Source organism: Acanthopagrus latus, chromosome 12 (genome assembly GCF_904848185.1).
Source record: "Acanthopagrus latus isolate v.2019 chromosome 12, fAcaLat1.1, whole genome shotgun sequence".
NCBI classification, from domain to species: Eukaryota; Metazoa; Chordata; class Actinopteri; order Spariformes; family Sparidae; genus Acanthopagrus; species Acanthopagrus latus.
In genome coordinates, this window is record NC_051050.1 from 14,504,607 (window position 1) to 14,530,376 (window position 25,770).

General features: G+C 45.0%; 1 protein-coding gene across 4 annotated transcripts in view; it reads right to left on the minus strand.

Annotated features, from left to right (window-relative positions):
- The window catches only part of unc5c (unc-5 netrin receptor C), a 127,082-nt gene that overhangs the window by 43,690 nt on the left and 57,622 nt on the right, over positions 1-25,770 (minus strand). For 3 of the 4 annotated variants that reach the window (XM_037117954.1, XM_037117953.1, XM_037117956.1), the window contains exons 2-3: positions 10,860-11,090; positions 2,821-2,964 (exon numbers count right to left, since the gene is read on the minus strand). In XM_037117954.1, the coding sequence (XP_036973849.1) occupies positions 2,821-2,964; positions 10,860-11,090 (375 nt within the window). Of the gene's footprint in view, positions 1-2,820; positions 2,965-10,859; positions 11,091-11,728; positions 11,748-25,770 lie in introns of those variants that run through there. The other variant, XM_037117955.1, reaches the window with a different exon arrangement.

Here is a 25,770-nt window from a genome sequence, read left to right on the forward strand (position 1 = left end):
TTAGTCAGGCATGACTACGTGGACGTGTCCTGTTTACCTCCTTAAACCCAAGCAATACAGTATCCACAAACTGTTTACATACATACAGGAGGTCACAAAGCGCAAGATAAAACATTGGCTGAGATAATCTAAATTTCTGTATCTATAGCCAACTACCCACAGCGTTTTTTTGTTTTTCTTTTGTTTGTTTTTTTTTCTGCCGATTCAGAGCCTGTTACGCCCACACCTATCAACGAGGGGATCTACTGTAGTACAGAACATTCAGAAAAAACACAGGATTGCACTGAGGCCTATGTTCGTGAGCTCATCTGAAATATTCATGCTTTTATTTTATGACTCATGCTTCTTGTTCCCCTATCAACTTCAGCTTGTTAAACAAAAACGTAACACCCGGTGCGTGTATTGTTGGATTTTCTCTTGTTTTTCCCCCCCCTCCATCCTGATTTGCTAACCATCGGCATTAATCTTGATGAAACACAGTGAGCGGCATGCGAGCGATTATTTTTTTTTTGCCCTGTACATTTCATTGGATGTGGGTTTTTAAAATTATGCTTCCCCTCTGGAGTCTCTCTCTCTCCTTCCCTCTCTCCCTCCCTCCTTTTCCTCGCTCCTCGTAACCCTGAACAGTACACTGTGGGACGCTGAAGGGTGTGGGACCAGCTGAGTCGACATTCCTGTGGGAGTCGCACCATTCCGTCCTCAGCAGGCAAACACTTCCAGCCTCGCTCGCCCTCGCAAGGATACACATATGACAACCATTACCTTAAGTGGATATGTTTGGCTACTTGTCATGCTAAATTACGCCAGCCCCTCAGAAGCGGCTTCTCCCCTCGCTCGGTAAATCATTAGGTGTCGGCGCGAATCTAGATTGGGAATGACTTACCGGGTTTGACTTTTAATCATTAATTAAGTCGCAAGCAATAAAGCTGAGGATCGGCTAACTGTGTTGCACTCGTAAAAATTACAAGGCCACAAACAAACAAGGGAATCAATTTTCTTGCTTTCTCGCCAAACACCAACCTCCAAAAATCTTTTCAAAGGCGTTTCGGTTTATTTGATCCATTTGCTTCTGTGCACACACTTACAGCGCCTCTCTCCCTTGGCGAGCCACCACTTGCTTCCCAAACATGAAGGCCGAATCAAAACACTTTTATACGGTCACATGAAGAAAAAGGCAATCATGGGGAATTTACACAGAGACTCTGACAACACTTTTAGCCCAACTATCCTTTTTTCTTTTTTTTGTTTTTTTTTGCAAGTCTGAAAGCCAGTTCTTCAAACACAACAACCCTCTTAACTCGCCAGCGCTGGCTCTGACTCACCGTCTGATTAAACTGTATATGTTTAGATGATGGGAGAGGAGAGGAAAACAAGCCCAGTTTCCATTAGCCTAACGGGATAGAGTCTGGCTCTGACAAGAAGCCTGCCTGAGGAGAGAGCCCAGCAGAGGAGCTAATCCATTCAGCAGAAGCTAATGGGAGGGGAAGAGGGGGTCCATTGTGATTTGAGGGATAGGTTAGTGCTGGAAGGCTGCTCATCATGGGTGATTATAGGAGGTGGAGCAGCGGGAGTGGGCTCGGTGGGAGACTGAGAGGCATGAATGTGATTCACCAGGCTAGTATAACAGAGGCGGTAATGAGGGGAGCTGCTGCTGCTGCTTCGTGAGAGAGAGAGAGAGAGAGGGCACACACTGAATTCAAAGAGAAAACCATACGTGAAAAAAAAACACAGAGAGCAAGTTAGAGAGACGGAAACGTAAAGATGCGGGGAAGGAAAACGAGGATTCCGTGAGAACGGAATTGAGAGGGACAGGTATATGACTGCTAAGCGCCTCCAAACAGAGTAGATCAGGTGAAAAGCATGGGTATTGACTCCGTGCCGCGCCGCTCAGCTGTACTGTATGATGAAAATCATTCTGACAGTGGCAGTGAGTTGCCAGACAAACATTAAGCTCAACTGATATCCCCTATCCAGCAGTGATCGTAATATATCTGATACTGACTACAACTCACACTGCAAGTGGGTGTTTTTTTTTTTTCCTTGTCTTTTTTGTCAGTTTGCCACAAGTCAAAAACAGAGCTGGGCGGGACGCGTCAGTCACAATGCCGCAAAGCGACTTTGAGAGGAGCTGGAAATGATTATGTCGCTGATACTATAAAAGACGCCCCTTCAGGTGGAATTCTCGCAACAATTTGTGAGCGACTGCGTTACGTAATAAGTGATGTGTCGCAGGAACGTCTCCTTGATGTCAGAGCCGTACTCTTACAACCCCACTCAGTGTCCTCTGGGGTTTCATTACTTTTTTTTTTTCCGGGTTTTGACTGACAGATCCGGTGGGGAGCTGTTTAAAAAAAAACGAGCTAAACTTTAGAGGCGACAGAATGTTTCTCATTACTCGGAAAACAAGTCTGCTTTTCAGTAGGAGGACAAACAGGCGGAGAACAAATGAGGACCACCTACAGGAAGAAGAGGGAGCGCTGGCATAAACAGGCGCCGTAGCCTCTCTCTGCTGTGTATACATTGCTGCGGCGCTGCACTCGTTCTCCAGGTTCGTACTATAGACAAGGAAACTGATTACGATTCCACGGGCTCTCTACCAGCTCACGCTCAAAGGGGACACTTGAGTCCCATGTTTGTGAAACCCTTTTTTTTCTCCACCGCCTCTATCTCAACAATCTATAAATCTGTCGTGATACACAAGTCGGTCTGCGGGACACATTTCCTTGGCAGCCGAGAGATTTTGTTTGGAGAGGAACACAAAGATGAGAGGGAGAGATAAAGACTGAGCGATGGGATGCAGAGCGGGATGAGGATACTCACAGGCGATGCGGACGTGGGCTTTGCGGCTCTTGGTGGTCCCGGCGGAGCTCCAGGCCACACACTGACACCAAAAGTCCTCGGGCCCAAACAACTCCTCCACCTGCTGCCGAGTGATCTCTATGCTGGCCTCTCTGACCACCAGGCCTGCGAGGACAGACAGAGGACACGAAGAGAAGAAGAGGGGAGAGAGAGGGGGTAAATGAAGGAAAGGAAATGGGGGAAGGAAGCATTAGTGTATATCAACAGGAAAAAACAGGGAACAAGCCAAAACTAATCAGCTGATATCATGTTACCATTAAATCAACGTGAGCTGTCACACCTGGAAGAGACCAATGCTAATGTCAGTATCCCATCCAACAAACAGTCATATCGCATGCTCTGATACTGGGTATCTGTGAGCGTGTGTGTGTGCGCGCGCACACGTGTGCGTGTGTGTGTGTGTGTGCATGTGTGTCAGTCTGGCACCGGGTCTTGAGCCAAAGCGCTGAGCTGTTTGGGTCCGGGCCCTGTGGGGGAGGATTCTCGGCGTCATGGCTAACACAATCCTGTTTGCTAACTCCTCTGATTACTGCTCATCTGGATGCCAGGACCCAAACAAACAAATCATCCCCAAAACAAATGCCTCTACCCACAGCTGCCCCTCCAGAGCAGATTGCTCTCCTCCTGCAGTGTGCAAATGTGTGTGTGTGTGTGTGTGTGTGTGTGTGTGTGTATGTCTGTATATGTATATGTGTTTGAAATAAGTGCACGCATATATTTATGGATTACGCAAGAGCGTTCGTTGACGCCATGCAATATCGTGCCTTGTTCCATCGCCATCCTTCACAATTATTTTACAATAAATATATAATACATAGATATATTTTTGACAGTGGTAGTTTCAGAAGGTTCCTGTAAAAATCAGAAATTCAGTACGTTTAAATCTGCTGCATATTTAACACATTATAACGCAATTAACACCTCCATCTACCTCTGAATATTTGAACTCAACAACAGCAGGGTGGATTCAAATAGAGGAGAATTAGCATCCCATTCATCTCTTGAATAACCCCAATCTGACTTAAATGAAGGAGATAATTACTCTATATATGTGTTACAACAGTGTCTATTGCTCCAGTTAGCTGCCACTGGCCTCCAGGGCAACCTGTATTTTACACATGCATTGATGTTGGAAACACATAATAATAATATGGTCATGCAACACTTCTACAGATTTTTCAGAAGGACATTCCATGCTGTGGATATTCCCATGCCACCCCATTTCCCAGGTTCTGCTCTATTAGGTTTAAATGTAGGGGCTGGGCAGCCCACTGTCGTTTTGCTGGAACTGTCATGCTCATGTACCTGCTCAGCAATAATGTGAAGTGGACGATGACATTCAAATTATGCTCAGTCGCGGCCTAGGGGACCCCTTCACCCCCATCACCATATTTATGTTGTTGCTCTGCAAAATTCAGATCCTGTCATCACAATTATGAGCCACCATTCATCACACCTGGAGGCGTTGTTCCCCACTCTTTTAGTTAGCCGGTTTCTGTGAGGATTGTGCAGGTGTAGTGCATCCTGTTCAAATATGAGTTGTGCACTCTGCTCTTGTACTTTGCAGTTCCATAGCCTGCCCAAAGTATTGACCAAATGCTGCAATCTTTTGACTGCTACTGTCTGGATGTGTGAAAAAACCCACATCTTATTGCAGTAAAATGATTATTCTCTGTTTTTTTTGTTTTTTGTGTTTTTGGTTTTTTTGCTCATCTAAATGGCTAAAGTTCATAAAAAGGCAGCCTATAATTCTTCTCCGACATCCTCAACACTGTGTCCTCGGGGCACATCACAGCCTGATAACTGAAAAATAAATGCAAGGCTGGTGTCTCTTGATGAAACACAAATTGAGAGGGCTGCACAGAGTGCATGCCAATTCAAACAGGGGACAGTTGTGGAATTAATGATGTCGCCATGTTGTCAAAGGGCCAAAAGTATTGAGCACTAGTGCTAAACTGGAGCTTGTCCAAAGGCAGGTTTAATGTGTTAGTCAGTGGGCTAATTTCAGGCAGCCAGCCAACTACTCAACTTGCTTTAATTAACCAATTATTATTTATGTAACATTGGAAAACAGTTGAGGGGAGAATTACGTTCGAAACAACTTCATACCACAAAAACAGCAAGCAAAGATCCTAAAGCTTCTGCTGTGAGGGCTAAACACTAGATAGCTAACTTCGCTAACATGTTATTAGATTGGCAGGGTGTCATATTTTTCCGAAATATTGTGAAATATTTTGATAACATTACTCTCAACAGAAACTAAGCTGCAAACAATAGGAGATGTAATTCTCGTTCTAACCGGTGAATGTGAGCTTTGGAGTCTGTCATATGATTGCTTTTTAATTGAGTGGGCCTGTTGAAGCAAATTAAGCTATTGTTGAGTTACAATCTGTTCCCTTCATGTTATCTATTTTTACCTGAGCTTACCTAAGGGATGCTGTGTGTTGCGGATGTGACATCATGCCCTGAGTCACAGATCATTGACTCATCAGCACCACAATGTTCATTCAATCAGTAACCTAATCTTTATCTGAAATCTAATTCGGTACAGAGTGATTCACCGCCTACTGAACTGGAGATAAAAAGGACCAATCTGAGACGTGCTTTGAACCTTTGCCAGTAATCGAAAATGTAAAAAAAACAAACAAAAAAAAACCAACAACAACTGTATAGTTTGAATTGTATGAGCTCACACATAGTAATCGGGTTTTCAATAAAATAGTGGTTTTGCCCTATTTTGGACACCATTCACCCTTCAAGAAAAGACAGATAGGACGGTCCTTCACTCTTTTATATGCTATATCATGTGCTGAATTCTATTAATTCCCCCAAACATCTCATTCAGTATTGCTTGCATTCATCCAGCCTCTGTTATTGTAAAAAAACGAAAATCCTGTATCACAAGGTCTCGCTCTGCTTCTGTAAATGTTAATGAGCGTCACCTTTGTGCTCCTCCCCTGGATGACCACCATTTGAACAAAGGTTCAGGGTGTACTCGGCAGTTTGAGTAGGTTTGTACGCTCCGTGTCTGAATATCTGGCTGAATGAAAAATGCAAAAGAGACCGGATGGATGCTTGAAAAACGAACATGCCATTTTACTTCAGGTTCAGCGCATTCACACAGCCTCCCTGTTCTGGCACACACACACACACACACACACACACACCGAGCACAGCGACATCCCACACACCAACTTAGCTCTCATGCAAAATTTACGCAGGCAGACGAACAGCCACGTCCGCTCAGTGCGCATTGTGCTCTCTGCGTGTATGTGTGTGTGTGTGTGTGTGTGCAGGGGGTGTATGTCTGCAGCTGTCTGTACTGTACGCCAGTGTCTTACGCCTGAGAGGATGTGTGCTGCTGGATAGAGAACGTCAAGAATGAATGTGATGGATGTGAGAACATCACACACTGAGCTGCAGAGGCAAAATCAATAGTGGAGACAATCAGCAGATATGAACTCCTCCGAGGGTTTAAAACACGCACCAGAATTGGGTTTTTTTTTTTTTTTTCAGTCTGTGCTCCAGATGTTCTAAAGATGATTCTACAGTGGAGAATTGTCTCCATGACGTGGTTAGAATAAGCCCTCTGCGCCGTAAGGACGGCCTAAAGTAATGATGACGGCTCGCCAGAAGTCTCTTGAAGCGTCATTCATGACTTCATGGCCGTTACTGAAGCGGGATTAAACTCCTCCTGACGTCTTGCACTTGAAACACATCAGGAGGATCACTCACTCACTGATCTGAGCCTGCTGACCTCATCGGCTGACTTCATGCGTTTGCTCGGCTCACGACTCTCAGTGCGACTGGTTAGCATCACAGTGCCAACGGCGGAGCGGGCCGGCTTCCACTCGATTTGCAATCAAGACGGGGCAAAAGCGAGCGTGGCCCACGTCAGGACCAGCAGTGAGGGGCTACTTCACACCCGTCAATGTGGCTATTAGCGGTAGAAATGATTCTACAATAGGTCCCATTAATAGCCGGCTGAAGTAGGGCGCCTCATTGGAGGATGATTCATTATTAATGTGGTCATTAAAGTGAGCTAGCTCCTCAGTATTAGCACTGGCTAACAGTATTGATCACAACCAGCCAGGCAGCAGAGGAAGCATTGGTCACTGAAGGAGAACTGAAGGAGGAAGGAGGGGGGTAAAGTGCTCTGATTATCTGGCCAGATGAAGAGCACTCCCATGTGATCTTCCAACTCATATCTCAGAGAGAGTGACAAGCTGTCTCCAGTGTATATTGCACTAGCTGCACCTACTTATAATTAATTTGCTGCTCATTTGCTCAGATCAATGCGCCTTTTTGCTCACAGCCGACCGCGACCCGCTCTCAACGCTGGAAGGCGAATGCTCCAGTGTTCGGGTGACAGCAGGGGAGCTACCTTGTCGCCGCGGACACACCGATTCTTCGTTCTTGCCCCCTGCTTAGTAACTTTATATGTATACTTGAACCTAATATATGGCTTCCTTACATGCGTGTCCCGATCATCTCAAACCCAAAACCATTCTGAGTTCACATCGGAGTGGTTCGCATAGAAGTCTCCTGGCCGGTTGGACTTTCGTGACGAAACAACTCTTTTACACAGGTGCAACAACAATCCATCCTGCCAACTGTGTCAATATACCATTTTTCTTTCTTCTCTTTCTGCCGTTTCTTTTTGGACAACTTGTTGTGTTGACTGGCGACTGCCGAGGGATAATCACATGCAATCAAGCCGTGTATTATTTTCTTCATGTAATCATCCGCTCCCGAGAGAACAACAATGCCCAATCACGCCTCTTGAGATCGCGATCAGCTTCCTGTACGGTATGTTTCGTAATTTCTTGGGCTTGCAGCAACTGCGTGTCGCATCCGTCGGATTAAAGCAAGCCGTCGTACGGAACGTTGTACCTGTGAGGGGTCCTGTTCGGGCTGACTTATGTCATGCTGCGAAGAGCGCTGTGCCGCGATTGTGGCAATCGCTGACGCTGAGCAAACTGTGCTTTTTTGGTAGGTTGTTGTTTTCATGATGCAAACATCTTTAAAAAAAAATAGTTATTTGCTTGATACAGCTGCCATAAAAAACTATTTACCCCCCTACCGTGATAAGCAGTGAATCAAAGTGGATTCGATGTGGATTTTCTGATACCCATAAACAGGAAGCGACTCCTTAAAGTGAGAACAGATCCCTTCAAAGTAACTTTTCAACACAAATATGAAATAACAAAACACTTCGTTTGGATAAGCACCCCGACCCTTCCAGTCAGTATTTCGTTGAAGCTGCGCACACATCTGGACTCTGTTTTGCCGCAACACGGACTCACTAAAAGTTGTTCCAGATACGTAACTGTGTAAAAATCTGTTTTCACTTTGACATTAAAGGCTCTTCCTTCAGCTGAAGAAGCCACATTAAATCCACTTTGATTCAGTGTTGTAAGACAGTAAAACATGATAACTTCCAGGGAGGGGGGAGGGTACTTTTTACTGCCACTGTATTTCACTCTTGATGAGACATAAAAACTGCATAATGGCCCTTGTTTTAAACCCCTCTGCTAATTCAAAACTCACGTAAGACATGCAGGTGAGCAGCGCTACATGTTGTCCCGGCGTATGTAAATCGGACGCCACCTCCGCCGTCATACAAGTGGGTTAATCATCTGAAGATAATGAACACAATGGATGTGGTGATGGTGAAGTACACTTAGGGACAGCTTTGATGTACTTGTACTTTACTTGCGTATTTCAGTTTTATGCCACTTTCTACTTCAACTCCACTACATCTGAAGGCTAATGTACTTTTTGCTCCGCAACATTTATTTGATCACTTAGCTACTTTGCAGATTGCAGGCAGCAAAGTCAAAGCAGTGCATTTTTCTCATTATAACTTATTGTCAAAATAAAGAAAATAATAAAAAAAACTGATTCTGATCATCAGAAAAATATCAGATACAGTTTATACATACATGTAGATGTGTGTTTAGTTTACTTTTACTCGTGCTTTTGATATGTACTTGAGTACATTCATTGCCTGGAAATTACTTCTAACACTTCTGACTGGATGCAGCCTGACAACAACCTCCTCCACTCACTCAATCTCATTACCTCACAATTTGTCTCATATTCATGAGATCATACGTTCTCACCGACATGACAGTGAGACATAAGGACAGAATGAGAGAGAGAAAAAGGAAAAAAAAAACACAAGAGAAAAACAAGGATGGTGGGGAAGAGGAGGGCGGGGCAGGGAGGGAGGGAGAGAGAGAGATCCAATTTCTTCAGGCTACACTATCAGTGGTATTGACCAGGCTGGCCAGTTTCTATCGGTGTTCCTTTTCTGTCAATCTGGGGAAATCAGAGAGCAATGGAGTGGGCTGAGAGAGGCTACTCACATCCACCGGGCTTTTTGGTGTTGTTGTGTGTGTGTGTGTGTGTGTGTGTGTGTGTGTGAGTGTGTGCGCGTGCGGGGTGCAAGAGCATAAATGAATGAATATCTGTGCAGTAAATAGCCTGTGGATATGGCTGCGGAGAGTGGGTGCGTGCACGCTGTGTGGGCTGCTTTCCATGTTGATGCTTTTAGCGCAAAACCTTCCGACACAAAGGCTAAGAGCCACTGCCGCCTTCAACCTCGTCTTTGTCATAATCATACCCATGAAACACATCCTCAGATCTGTGTGTTCTTTCCGTAAGTACACCGGGTCGAAATGAAAGGATTCAGGTTTTTTTTTTTCTTGATTTTTTCTTTTTTTATTTTCCCAATACACCTTTTTATATTTCTGCTGCTGCAACACTCTTCTTTTTCTATCTGTTTGTATCTTGTTCCTGTGTTGCAACAATTTGTTTTATAGTGTTCGGTTGAAACAGCACTTTGGGGCCTTTTTTTTTTATTGAATACCTTGGACACAAAATGCAAGAGAATGACGATTCTTGTAAGTGTGTGCCTAAACATTCACCCACCTTTAAGTGAAGGAGCAGCTGTCAGTGTGTCTGTGTGTTAGCATGCAGCCGTGTGTGTGTGTGTGTGTGTGTGTGTGTGTGTGGCAAAGCAGCGGGATGAAAAGGGTAAATGCGATGTGATTGGTACCTGTGGGCGACAGAAAGAACTCAATTTCCAATACAGCGGCTGAATGCAGCCAATCAGTGCTGGGCTGTTGTGTGTAATGGCTCTGGTGCCTTTGGGGGCTAAATTCTGTCGAAAAAACAACCCTGCTGGAGCTTCAATACCTTTACTTCCTCTAGATGCTTACATAAACACACACCTGCTCGCACAAAGGCACAAAAACACACATAAGCACAGAAGAGGTGCCAAAAGAAAGGAAAGATGTCCTCTGTGAGGTAGGCAGGTAAGCTTGATGCCACGAGTTGATTGAAAAGATTGCCCTGTAAGGTTGATGTGTGCTTGCTTGTGGACATATTTTTTGTGTTACAATCAGCCTTACCTCCTACAAAATATGGCTATGTCACAAATTCTATACCTGAATTACAACATCTGGGAAGATGTGTGTCAGTCAAGGAAGTGTGATCTTTGTTCAGGATGCAGAGTTTTTGTTGCACTGCATGCCCGAGTGTTTTTTTCTTTCCCCCATAGTTTGGTTTTGTGTCAGTAACTAGACATATGCCCTTTGTGTTCTCTATTTTGATATGCACATGGAGTGTTGTCGTGACAAGAGGAGGCGTGCAGCCAGCATTGTGTGACGTTTTGTTAAAGAGATGGCCAATGTTATTCATACGGTTACACAGCTAGCATGCCACCAAAGACAACTTAATATGTGTCAAACTTTTCTGCAAGTAAAAATGTATAAATAGAGCTAAATGGCAGTCATCAGTCAGTTATGCTAACTCCCTGTGCCACACAGTGCATATGGTCTCTCCTGAATCTGCAGCAAAAGTTAAAAAATGTTTCACTGTAATTAAGGCAGATTCCTGAGGGAAAAGGCTACTAAAAAACATGAATTTGCATGAAATATCTGAAGTTCATCGTTTCACACTCGAATGCGTACGAGTCTGATTCATTGACTGACCGGAGTTCTCGTCGACCCGCTCCTCCACAGTGTGCTCCTTCTGGTGAACCCACTCGCTGTTGCACTTGAAGTAGATCTGGGTGGCCGGAGTGGCCTTGCAGTACAGGTTGACCGGCTTGTTCTTGACTATGTAGGCCTCCTCCGGCTCCATCAAGAACACGGGCAGCGGCTCAGGGGGGTCTGAAGGGAAGGTTTCCGGCAGATCGCCGAGGCCGATGAAGTCATCGTCCACTGCGAGGAGAAAGACGGAAACAAGACGGAGGACGGGAGGGACGGATGGAGGAGGAGATGAAAGGAAAGATGAAGGGGGGGGGGGAGAAGTGGAGAACAGAGGCGGAAGGATGGAGAGAGGATGGAGAAGGGAGGGAGAGGAAAGCAGACAAGAGACAGTGGGACAGTGTATTATAACCACAGTCTTTGCATGGGATTATCCATCTGCACAGCACACAGTGAAATCCCTATCATTTGATATTTTGGAATGTTTACACAAGTGTATTTTGGAGCACAGGAAATTCTGGGATTCCTCTCAGGCAATAAGGCTGCGTGGATTCACAGAAACCGGGCCTTGCTCGGTCTAACCACAACCAGCTACTGCTGAGAAACGAGGGAGAGCCAGAGCCAATAATGAGAAGCAGAGTTCAGAGGTTGGCTCTGAGGAACTGAAGTTATAAGCTGATCTCTCTCTGTCTCCTATTTTCTTTCTTGCTCTCTCTCTCTCTCTCTCTCTGTGCCTCTTTGCTTTTGTCTCTCTTCCTCTGACTCTCTCTCTCTGGAACACACACACACACACACACACACACACACACACACACACACACAGATGCTAGCTTACACACGCATGCACACACACATGCAGCACATTTAATGACCTCAGGCTTTTGGCCCAGTTTGTGCCATTCCTCGGATACTTCTGCAGTAGACAGATACGCTTCCCTGTAATTACAACTCCCTTTCATCTCCCTGTCTTAAATCACATACACACAACGCGCACCCGCTCGCCGGCTTGCACACAAACACCAGCAAAATGCTCACAAAACATCGCAGGCGCGCAAATATATGGGCGCGCGCACACCCACGAGCGAGCGCAGCTAACTTTCTAACTCTTTGAAGAGGGGAGGATGAAGCCTATTCGCCACCCCATTTGTCACCTCCAGAACTGTTCTATTCTTACCATCGAACCGGTAGACATCAATTATTCACGAGTGTGAAAGGAAGAAGGCAGAGTAATAGAGACAGAGATACAGTGGGAAACAGAGGGTGAGAGAGAGAGAGAGAGAACGGAGAGAGACAGTGAAGGTAAGCCAGACAGACAGAGATTGAGCCGTCGAAATGGACTCGGGGCCGACGGACAGAAACACAGCACAGGAAAAACACGGAAACAGCGAGGCAGACTGTTCGGATAACAAAGGAGTTTATCAGCCCATCAGTAATTCTTCCCTGTCCTTCCATCCACCCGCCTCCCTGTCCTGTGTGGACACGATGGAGCCTTGTTGTCTGACAGAGGTTGCCTCCTGGATGCTGCGGGAGCACTAAATAATGTCTCGGGCCGAGCAGATATCTCCCCACGATGTCTCTCTAATGTTATCTCTCCCGCCATACCTGCCATAGATTGAAGTTGATTGCTAGGAAATGAAAGGGCAGGGGTGAGCCGATCAGAAGATGGCCAAAGTCATCCTCGCCACAGGGGGGAGGGGCGGGGCTTGTCTGTGCACTGTTATGAAAGTGTGTGTGTGTGTGTGCATGACACTGCACTGTTAACAAACAGCTGATTTTCTCACAGTAAACTTCTAGGGCCATGCTTTTGCAATGCATGATGGATAATTACTGGGAATATTAAAATAACATCGCAATACAATATTGTAGTTTGACAACGAAGTACATATGCTTATGGGCTAACAACAGGCTAACAGACCCACAAGTGGTCCAACAATGTACACAGGCTAACAATCAATAAAAATGTGCTAACATGAAATGCAGTGTATTGCTGTCACATTACTGTAGATTTGTACATGGTACATCACAAGGAAATACCGTTAGTAGTGTAGAGTACATTAAGCAATAAAATAAAGTAAATAAAAAGTGCACATGCTAACTGGTAAAAGGCTGCCAGTATGGTAACAGGCTAACAGGCCCACAGCTGTTCCAACAAGGTACACAAGCTAACAGGCTAGCATGAAACATGGTTGGTTTTAACGTGTAAACGCGGTATGTTGCTGTTTCATTACTGAAAATTTACTGCAAAGTTGTATACGTACAATAACTACTGATGCTTATTACAGTAACATCAACATGCTGTATTTTCAGAGTACAATTATGTCTGAGTTACTGTAGAAACACAATATATTACTTGATTTGCATCTATATTGCTGTTTAATGATTAGAGTATACTATTGTGAAATTATTAGCCAATAATTTACTTTTAAATTACAGTACTCTTTTTTACAGTGTGAGCAATGCTGTCAAGGTATGTTTCGGAAAAGTTCCAGCCCGCTTCACTCTTTCCTTGGCCCATGCTCTACTTCTAATTAAGAGGAGGCAATAAAGCCTCGAGCAACCTCCGACATTTAAGAGTATATGCTGTCTGTGATCGCGTGGGTGCGATGAAGAGCCGGAAACAAGATCATTAACCTTTCCTTCAGCCTATCATCTTTCGCCGTCTGACCGAGGAAAAAAACAAAACTTGGTCCGGCTTTTCATCCTTTATGTCTTTATGTAGGTGATGACTCTTTAATGCGGGAGTCTATTTGAGCAGACCTTGGCTCGGCCTGTTCTTTTCTGCTCCACAGGCCCCTCAGTCCACCCACATCCTCAGCCAGGGGACCCTGACCCAGAAACAGGCAAAGAGAGCCAAGGAAACTCATTAAAGATTGTGTTAGCCTTCTTTCACCCTCCATTCCCATTATCTCTCCATCTCTCCCCCTCTCTCTCTCTCTCTCTCTCTCTCTCTCCCCTCCTGGCTCCCCCTCGCTCTGTCGAACTGTGAGGTAGAGAGATCTGAAACAGCCATGAAAGCGTCGCCCCCTTGCACACAGAGAGAGGGAGAGAGAGACGCTCGCCTCACACACACACACCCTCCGCGTGAGCATTAATGCGTGCACACACACACACAACTTGTTCACAGATATTCGAAATTCGTCAACTTCCTCGGCGCGAGAAATAATAAATTCAAGTGAATGGAACTGGCCCTCCAGTGAAAAATCAGCCCCGGAATGAAAAAAAACCCACCACATGACTAAATGAAAGACCCCGACTCTTACCGATCACGCTGCATCCCCCTCCAAAACCCAACACCCGCCACCTCCTCCCTCCCTGATGAACAGAAGAGCTCACAGAGAAACGTTACTTTTCCCTGCGTCCTCGCCTCCCTCTGCCTCCATTCACCGTTGATGATAAAACAGTTTAGAGGTTTTTGACATGATGCAATCTCGTCTGCGGTGTGTGTACTCACAAAGCTAACACTCCACAAGTACGGCGCTTCTCCGCATTATGAAACACACCCCTCCCTCCTCTTTTTTTTTTAGTGTCATATCCCTTTAAACAGTAGCATTAATATGGCATGACTCCGCTGTTTGATATGCAATATGGATTTTTCCAAGCGGACGTAATTCTGTGGCTTGATTTTAATCAGAAATTGCCTCCATATTGAGTGTTTAAATTTTAATGAAATATGTCCTCGAAGCGCTTTTATTCAAATTGTATTTTGCTCTGTAATTGGGTGAGTTTTCCTAATTCACATCGTAAGTCTTATTAGTGAATATTTTACGACTCAAATTGAATATTAGCTGAATTCTTTATCAGCTCCACATCCCAGCTACAAAAAAAAAAAAAAAGTTTTGAAGATAAATTAGCAGCGCCTATGCCCTCAAAATAAAAGTTAATGAATGGAGGTAATTTTTTTCCCTCCCTGCATCGTCAATGAATTTGTAAGGTAGAGGGCAAAATTAAGCGAGGAGGGGGGGAAAAAAAAAAAAAAAGCAATTTAAAGATGGATAAGAATGAATCAAATTAATCCGAGCTTAGCAAGTGGGAGTGAAGAGCGGAATGAGACGGTCCTGGCACTCGGCCCCTTCTTCTGGCTTGAGTCGACTCCAATAGCTGTGGGAGTGCAGCAATATTAAGATGCTGATTACATTTTGGACACAAGCAAATTAAAGTAAAACCATAACACTGGCACCGCCGCATATACGAGCGCGGTCTAACGGATAAGACGGGAACCGAGTTCTGAAAGAAGTGCGCGCACAAAGAGGCACATCCACATCGAGCTATAAAAAGAGTGTCTGCGTTACATAAACGCATGAACTGTTACATGGAAGAAGTGCGCAACACCCACACCAGACACAAACAAACAGAAAAACAACACAAAAAAAAAAACTCACATCAAATGCAATGAGGTGAGCGTGCGCGCCCTGTGGCCGTTTGAGCCTTTCGGTATGGTAAACAGCTCGCTTAAGACCTGGATGACCTGTCTAATTAGTCCCGGTTTCCCTTAATGCTCATTATTTCTGTTGCAAGTGTTGTCTGGGTGACCATCGCTTCACTGAATCACCATCAGCGTTGCAAAAAAAAGTACCCAAAAGTCATAGTTGAGTGGAAGTAAAGATACTGTGCAAAAAGTGAAATTCAACCATAGAAATAGTACAAGAGGAAAAGTCTTAAAGTATCTGATATGATGTGTACATAGAAGTAAATGTAAGCTCAACATACATTTACATGTGCATATAAACTGTATACTTGGCGTTATCAGTGTCATCGGCCTATTATCAGATCTGACATTCATTACAAGTTGATTTAAACAGGTACTCATTTGGCTCTGAGGCAGCATGCAATCTGAAAACGTGATTCAAAACTGAAGTGATCGTATCACCTGGGGCGGCTGCAGCTCAAGAGGTAGAGCCAGAGTCTTGTTATTGGTAGGTTGTTGGCTCGATTCCCCTGGTCTGCATGTCCAAATGCTGGTCAGCACCTTGCATGGCAGCCACTGCCATCAGTGTTTGAATGTATGTATGAATTACTGTAAGTCGCTTTGGGCAAAAGTGTCTGCCAAACGCCCTAAACATCATGGAGTAAAATGTACAACATATGCCTCAGAAACATAATAAAATGTAGATGCTCAAGTAAAGTACAAGTACCGCAAAGTTATGGATTAGTAAATGTACTTAGTTACATTCTGTCACTAGTCACCATAGAGGCACAATGACGGGCACATCTCAATAGTTTCTATTAGAAACTACTGATAAATTAAGAATCATCCAGCAGATGCAGTTTAAGTAAACCATATACCTCCTGTAGCACCTCTCATGACTCCTCACCTCTGCAATCAGCAGACTACTGTAACTGGGCCATCAATATGTTAATCACATTAACGAGGTATATAATGCTGAGAGCAGTCAAAAGCGGATGACAGAACACCCACAATGCATCGGTTGAGCCGAGTCAGTGTCCTGTGACTGTGGCGACTTTGTCCTGGACTTTTCGCGAATGCGCCTCAGACCGTAAACGCTCTGGTAATTTTACACGTTGACATCATGTGTAAACGGGAGCCAAAGTCGATTTCCCATGAAAGATGCTCTGGAAACCTGCCAACTCGAGACCTAGAAGGATTTCTGCAGATTTCTCCCGAGCGAGCAGAAATAGCATTTTCGAGGCAAAGCACAAGAGTATTATGTACTGAGTCACCGACAACGTGAGTCCATTCGTGTTGCTGTACTGGAGACACTCCAGTCTATCCGCATACTAAACACAGCGTCTTGCCTGTGAAGCTATTTCTGCAACTTCTTACAAATCAAAAAAAACCTGGAAGACATGCCGTAAGATTTACAACCCTGATTCCAAAAATGTCCGCTGTGTGAAACATGAATAAAAAAAACAGAACGTGATTACTTGTTGCATGTATTAAACATACTGCCTGGCCAAGAGAAGACTGCGTTAGTAGCAGAATGCTCAAAAAACACCTGTTTGGAACATTGCATGGGTAAACTGGTTCACGGGTCACAGGTGATGGTATCATGATTGGGTATGAAAGAGGCGTCCTCGAAAGGCTAGGACATAGGAGCATTGGAGATCCAGTAAACCAATCACTTCATCTCATTTTCTGGCTGACTGCAGATGCTGATATATGCACATAAAGTGTCTTCTGTAATGGAATCGGCATTTACTCGTGCCCACTCTTATTGTGATGGTCCAAGGGCAAATGCAGACATAAAATGCTTTTCAGAACGCATTACATCCACTGTGTGATTCTGTATATCCAGCTCTATGGTGGATCTATCACCTGCCTGCCCTTTACTGTACACATATGCTGAATATTTGTGAGATTGTATTTCTTAAACCATACATTGTAGGTGAGTGTCTGCGATAACAGCCTTTGAACGCCGGGCCCTGACACCACTGTGCTAGATAAGCTCTGTCTCCCTTCTATCTGCGCTCACGCAGATTTATTGTCCCGCGGAAGGCACTGTATCAGTGGGGCCAATGTTTCCCTTCAATCAGGGGAGAGTCAAGCTGAACAAGGATGAACGCCGGCATAAATCTTCCCCCCTCTTCATTCCCGTTTGATTCTTATTTATCCTCTTCACCCTCCGCTTGCCTTCACCCTTTCAGGTTTCCTTTCACTCATCCTCCTCCGCCGTTCACACGCGCATCCCCGCCGCGGAAGGCGGAGGAAGACGGGTAAGTGGCTGTCTGGCTAGGCAGACGACAGGGAGTTTTGACTGGGGGATGTTTTTTTTTGCTGTGCCACAATGGGAGAGGACAAGAGGGTGGGTTTGCAGCCGAGTGGTCAAGCAGAATAATAAACCACTCAGCTGTCATGTCAAGTGGAGCGGGATAAATAGACTGTCAATCCGATCTACCTATAAATGTGCTTTGAGCACACCTACCCATTATATTGAGTGAACATTAATCAATGGTAACGACTTCCTTTAGTCAATTCTTGTTAGCATTGCCCCCCCCCCAATACATCCCAGGGGTTTAAATCGATATGTATGGCTGTTGTTTTAAAAGCCGGCTCCTGCAGAAGCTCCATGAGAAACAGGCAGTCTGAGCGCGGGCTTCCTTCCACTCTAATGTCTCTTTCCAGCCAAGTGCTTTATACACACTAATGTGTCTACACACACTGTCCGCGGGGCCCCATCTAACGCTTGGCTGCAGCAGGTATTTATTGATCACTGCTAGCGCCCGGTGACCCCTCCCTCGCCCCGTCCTATCTGAGCCTCTCTGTTGGTGCGTTTCTGAGCACACTCATATTTCATCTCCGGGGATTCCTGCCATCACTAACAGTGGAGGGGTGGGTCAAGAAAAACAAGCAGACGCTCCCTTAAAGTTAAAAATCAGGGCTAACCTCTGACTTCACGGCTCGCAGAGAGGCCGGCATCGGGGTGACTCGCGGAGAGAGCACACGTACGCTGGAGCCGCCAAATAAACCAAATGAATAATTCAATCAGGGCATTATAGAGCAGTCCAATTCATGGGGCTTATCTTTATCAGAGTATGAGATGTAATTGGAAAAAATGAATCTGCACAAATTGATCCATCCCACTGCGGTAAAGTGTAAACACACAGCACGGAAGAAAGCAGCTGTGGGGCTGGAGATCAGCGCTGAGCATCTATCTGCTAAGAAATGCACATTCACGAGATCAACGGCACCCCTGTGTTCCCCCTCCTCCTCCCTCTCATCCCACTCCCGCGATGACCTCAGGTTATTAAGTGGACGGAAAAGAGGAGAGTCTCGTAAAACTATAACATACGGTAAGAGCGGTCGTTAAGTCGTGTGATCAATTTTGGAGCATGCCATCATTCTCTCTCTTCCCCGTCCTCGCACACCCGGCCATGTCTTTCTCATTGGGGGTGTTCACATGTTCTCTCTGATGCTTAGCCCTGACCTTCACTCGGTCCTCTCTGGCTGCACTCTGGCAGGAGGCAGCTGGTGGTTGCCAGGGTCATGCTAGGCCTTGGCCACTGTCTGTCCAGTCACGTCACGGCACCGGGGAAAGGCAAGGTCAGAGCATCATGACAATTAAGGCTCATCAGTTGCTTTCCTTCTCGTGTTCCCTGCTGCAGGAATGAACCGTTCGCCCCGGTAACACGGGTCTTGGTTGGACACACTTTAATAAGTTAATGGGTTACTGTTACTCAACTTGATTTTGTCGAACAACGCTTTTGAATCCTTTTGTTGTATTTTTAGCTCCTGCTGTTCTGCGTTCATGTTGACTGTGGCTGTTGTTTGCTTTTCTTATGTTTCCTTTTCTGTGACACACTTGAGAAAAGTGCTATATAAAGTTTATTATCATAATTATTATTTTCATCATTATTACTATTATTATTTCTTTGGGTGATCAAAAAGATTCGAGAATAGAAAAGTAGGGGAGAAAATGGAAAGGGACTGAAGAAAATCTGCCAATTTACATTATATATCCAAGTAAACATGAAAAATAGAAGTTTTTCCACTGATTGAGACTTTTAGGATTTTTTCTAACCAGATCGTGTATTATAGAATGACCAGAGGTGAGCAAACTTCTTCAGTCCATGACTAACAAGAACTCTTAATTAGCCTGTATATGCAGGGTTTTTTTTTTTAATGCAATTAAGTCATATCAATTCAGTGACTTGCTCCTTTGCCTGTTGTTTTTTCTGGTGTGTTACATTCATGTAATGTATGCAGGAGATCATTTATCCTCCACTAGACCAGACTAGACTACATACAGAGGATGTTCAAAAAATGTGGAAGCACTGCTTTAATACAAGAGGATAGCAAACTCTCTTTTTTTTTACACTCCACAGTCTGAAACTCGAAAACTGTGAAAGAACAGGGGGGTGAAAATTAGCGTGTCCACCCATGATTGTTACTCATTTGACTGAGAGATGAATGTGGATTGTACTCTTGAAGCCCAAAGCCAGACGTTTGTCTGTGTTAGAGTGTGCTTGTCCATTTAAAATATGTGTGTGAAGACCAATTCATGTAGGTCCTTTAGCCCTGATGAGCAGAGGTCACTTTGTTTTGATGAACAAACGAGTAGTGTTCACTCACTATTAAATAGGAATAGCTGTTTTCCAATCCTTTAGTTTATTCCTTAATACCGAGACTGTGTTTGTGTGCACGCTGGTTAATGTGTATCCTTTAAGCGTCCACTAATTGAAAGCCTTTTATTGCACACCAAGTAAAATCTTTTATCTGTTTTTTTTTTTTTCATTTAGGGACCTTGTTCTTTTATCACTCTCATTCAGACACACCACAGTCTCACAGTCTCTGTTTCCCTGCTCACTCTCCAGTGGTTATGGTGTTTCAATGTCCTCTCTGCACTGTACATTCCCACCCTCTCCCCCCCACCCCGTCTCCCATCCCCTCCCTCCCATTTCGCTCCCTCCTGGATGAAAAGCCATTTTGGTGGTTGATTGGAGAATGATGCTGCTACTTAGAGAGTCACTCCATCAGCGCCGAGGGAGGAGAGGAGAGAGAGAAAAGCTCAGGAGGAGTAGTGGCTCCCTGGGGCGCTGTAGCTGTGATGGGTGAGCTGTCAAACGCCCCATTGTCCAAATTACCCAGCAAGCACCATGTCACCACCCGGGACTAATTTACGGCGCGGTGCGGTACGGAACAGACATCGCTCTCTGAGTAGAGTCCGCGGGAGAGACAAGAGAGGGAGAAGGGTGCAGGGACTGAGCGTGTGTGGAGGGGGGGCTCCTGCCCGACACCTTCCAAAGAGGTAGAACAGGGTTTCAAACATGCCGTCCCAAAAGAAAACCCCAATTAGCCTCATGCCAGTTTTGTGTTCTTTATGCTTCAAGGCCTCAATGACAGGTGTCAATATGAATGTGTGTCATGCTCCTGTGGCTCCACGCCCACCCACTGCCCGCCAAACACACACGCTCACCGATGCACAAACACTTTAATACAGTTTTAAAGCGGCCGTCGCATACGGAGGCCTCTTGCTCGACTTCACTGGCAGTCATAACGACCGGTCCTTTTAGCACAGACTGGCATGCCCATTCGCTTGTCACACGTCACACCCCTGGGTGCCCAAAGCCAGACAGGGCCATCACCCTACCCCATACCGACCGGTGGGCTGTGGAGTGGAGCGCTGCTTGTCAGAGGAGACGCGTCGCACTCCCTGACCCCTCACTGTGCCCAATAGCTTGATGCGGCGCCTCCACTTCGGCTAATTGGCCCAGAGCAGCGGGCAGCCTCATTCTGCCACCAGTGAAAGGCCAAAGGATCAGAATGCAAAAAACATACGAGCAGGAGATGACAACAGGAACACAGGCCCAATCTCACCTAAAGACAAGATCACAATGCAGCAATAGAGGCAGCATACATTACACCAACACAATAGACCCCCGAGGAGTAACTCTGAATGTAAAGAACTGCCTGCAACGTAACTTCAGACTGTTCGTATTTGAAAGGAAATTTCTTTGACATCAAACTGTGACAGACGTCCCAGAAAGCCACTTCCTGAGAAAGTTTCCTTCAAGCTTAACATCTCATATCTACATATAAATCCCATCTCCTGGCGGGGGGGAACAAGGATTTTTGGTGTAAAACTGGCATTGACAAGAAAACCTGAACTGAAACGGGAATCACTGGCATTCACAATCTTGTATTGGGAAAAAAAAAAGTTTTACTGGCACTGAAACAAGTACTGGCGCTGAAAAAATAAATCGCAGGCATCAAAAGTAATTTATACTTTTCTGTATTTGTGATCTGATGAATGGATAATCAATAATATTTTGCTCATGTTCCATGCCAATTTGTATCTTCTGTGCCAAAGTTTAAAGTCTCAGTTCTGGCTACAGCTGCAAGGTTTTCTCTCTTACAATGTTATAGGACAGATTCACATTTTCTTTTTTTTTTTTATTTATGCAAACATCTTGTATTGTTGTATTTAGAAATTTAGAACAACCTTTTATCTGCTGATGCTTTGGAGTGCCGCCCTTCAAAACTCGGCAGCTTTGAGCTGAATTGTTCCTGCACTTTACAGCAAATGACTGACAAAACATGGATCTGGGTATATTTTTATTTTTGTTTTTTTTTATGCATCAAGTAGCGACAGCAGTAAAGGTAAAGCCTGTGTGCTTCAGTGGCCAATTTCCACATGCCAAGGCAATTCTGGATGACACATACACACATAAACATCATCAGTCCAAATGACAGCAAGAAAAGAAGCAGAAGAGTGTATCCCACCCACCCCCGCATATATATATATATATATATATATATATATATATATATATATATATATATATATATATATATATATATATATATATATATATATACACACACACACACACACACACACTATACACTTGAAGCACTCAAATGTCCAACCCCTCCTCAGACACAAAAAATCCCTGGCAGCACTTTATTTGAAGGACACTACAGACTGGAAGTGTGTCACAATGTGTGAGACACAGTCCCCAGAGCACAGTCTGCTGCTGGATCTGGTTGCCTGTTTATTCCCTTAAGGGAGCACACACACAAAACCTCCATCTACACATCAGCCTTCTGATTTCTCGCAATCTCCTCACTCAAACTGCAAGGTGAGAAAGCATGAAACGGTGCTTTGGGAAGTTGGAACGTTCCCTTGCTAGAGCCGCGTCCTCCCCTCCATCCCGACTAAAGGTACCTGCAGCCATCCACTAAAAGACCTCAGATGGCATTGGGAAATGAGAAGATCAGGGTTTAGTGCATGGCGTAATACACCAAACATGGGTGCATGCCCTAATGCAGGCTTTAATGGTGTAGTTGTGCGTGTGTGTGTACATGTGTCTGTGTGTGATGGATGAATTAATGTGACAGGGCAGATGTAATGCAAAATCATAAATCTTAGCCCCGGGATGCGCGGAGGGAGAGCAGGAGGTGATATATTAAAGGGCACACACACACGCACACACACACACACACACACACACACACACACACACACACACACACACACACACACACACTGCCGTCATGATGCTGATAATAAAAACAAGACCTCCACTGCAATAGCCAGCTAATAGACATGACTCTATATCTGGCCCTGAGGGTTATGACACACACATATGAACACACGCACGTGGCAGCACAGACACAGAACGCAAACTCTATCCCCTTTACCAGTAATTTATTATGCCGCTTTGAGCTCAGCAGCTTAAGTGTTAGATATGGCTGTAATGCTGTTAAAATCTTAATACGGTTACACAAGCTCGCTGTTGTACAACATGCTAATTCTTTACTTACTGTGCAGAGCGCATTGGATGGGGCCCTGGAAAAAAAAAAAGCATCGGCAGCCTGTGTTTCGGCTGCCAATGCTGCGGCGATGTGCGGTAGCAAAAGCACACATGGAGCTTGTTAGCGCTACTGTAAGTCATAGCAAGCCTCAAAAGCCGCCGCGAACCAGCTGATCAGAAATCAGATTTCTCTCGACAGATTGCTCAGCAAACTCTGACAGCTCTCTCTATCAAATCAGATGGTCTTTTACTGTCAGTGCTTTAATAATTCATTGTTTGGGGTTTTTTTTTTCTCTTTTTTAAATTGCCCTCCCACAGGCCTCACCGTTGGTTCAGATCACAACTGCTATCACCGTCTGGATTTTGGCAAACAAATTATGGAGCTTTAATGACCCTGCCTTAAATCTCAGTGAGGGATCATCACACTTGCACGCATGCAAAGCTCTAAGCTGGTTTACCAACAAGTGCGCACATCATTTTCCCACGAGTCAAATCAAGAATTAATGCAAATGAATCCGCAATCCTGAGAACGCTTGACGTGCAGATCTACACCTGCTCGCGTCCTTGTAACTGACACGCACTTGTTCCTGAGATTTTCTTCTTTGTACGAGGATACTTGAGTCTTAACTATTCTGCTGTATGTGGAGCATTTGCTGCGCTCAGCGAAATGAGAAAGGACTGCACGGGCACTGCAGCATGTCTGGCTGCCTCGAAGTTTGTTTCACAGTGTAGAATCTTTCCATTGTGTTTCAGTTACGCTGCCGTTTTTGTTTTGTTTTTTTTTCCCTGCGTGCTTTGTTAAGTGTACGATGGTGGTCGCATTATGCCTTGTAAGCATTCAAAGGAGTTGCTTGTGTCTGAACGAGGGCTACATAAGTTGCAAGAAGTAATAGCAGTAGGAGTAGTAAGTAGCGCTGTGCCTGCTAACTCAGGACTTGATACTTTGACTTAAGACTGCACTCGAATCCCTTGCTGGCCCCTCTTACATGCAAAAGCCCTTTTTTTCTTTTCGTATAATAGATACCCCTGAATAAAATCGCAGACCCTGGTACCTCAAAATGCAGCATGTGTGCCGGATTTGGCAAACCGACATATCAGGCTCCCTATACTGGCTTCGGTGGGAGCAACAAAAAAAGCTGTTGTCGCAGCCCATTTCACACGGCTCCTTTTCCCTCGTAATATTGGCTTCCAAAAGGAATGACAACATAGCTGCTATTACACATCGGATAGGGTATCATATTCACATTGGCGCTTATACAATGCACCACACCATATCCAGCTTGGATGATCGATTGCATCCGTGCTACGCCAAATGGCCGCCTCTCGCTGATATCACTGCCCCGGCCTGCCTTTGGCTTCCATGTGCTGTTATGTGAAATGGGAGGGGAGCTTTCAGAAAAGAGCTGTACGGGCAAATGTACAGTGATTGTGCAGCTTTTTTTTATGGTATAATAAAAACAGATAAAAGTGGACATTTGGAGGCATGCCTGCGCACACATAAACACAGATAGCGTCACCGTGACCTTAACATGATATCGGAGCATCAGAAATATCCGGCTGAGATAGATGGCCCAGGGTGCATCTAAAATATATCTTGAGTGACCAGTTAGGGCCAGATCCTGCTGCCCCGCTCGCATTTATATCATCTTCAGTGAGGAGAACATCTTTATTACTTTTTAACCCCCCCTCCCCTCCTCCCATCAGCGCCACAAAAAAACAAAAGAAGCAGGAAAGAGGGGGGAGAAATCAGATGGAAACTCGCCTCCGGTAAAGAGCTTTCTTTTTTGTGTTGAGCTTCGTCTTGCCGTGCAAACGCTGCAGAGTTGAGGCTGTTCTTTAAATGTGGTCCCACGCATCCCCGACCGCTTCAGAAGGAGGCCCGACTGATCAGATCACAACTGACGTGTTCTCATAGCATTTGTGTTTGTGTTCCGAGTTGTCTTTATTCGATTACGGCAAAAAAAAAAAAAGACTTAAAACACAAGTGCCAAACAAACAAAAGAAAAAGAAAAACCGGAATACATTTTATGGAAATATAGAACAAATGCTAATGCTTCCATGCAAGGCACAAGAGCTCGCTGAAGTGTTTGAAAATGTTGTGGATTGTTTGCTACGGCAGCACCTGGGGGACCAAAACACCAAATACCTTTTGAAAAAAAAAAATGGTGCTCTTCTTCAGAGCTCCAGCAACCGAAGCTGTTCTAGTGGCTTCTGATGCCCTACTGTCACAATTTAGACAAGAGGACGCAAGACACAAGACGCACAGGAGCAGGCAGGTTGAAAACAAGAGCAAAAACAAAGTCAAAAATCCAAAAGCCTACGGACAGAAAGCTACGGGGAACAAATCAGGTGACACAGGAGGACCAGGGAACAGGCTGGGGAGCACAGGAGACACAGGAGTGGCGTGAGGATGAAAAGAGTTGAGGGAACAACACAGACTTAAACGCAAACTACACTACAAAAATAAACTGCGCCGAGGAGGGGATGAGGTGCGCGGTGGAGAGACACTGGGAACAGGGCGGCGCTAATGAGGATGATGTGAAACGTAGTGCTGGGGGGGAATCAGGCTAGGGAGGAGCACAGGAACACAGGAGGGAGACGGAACACCGGGAACACAGGTGAGCAGGAAGGAGACGCTAACAACGAGACACGAGAGGATAGAACTACAAAACAGGAAATCGGCAAACCAAAAACCCTACAC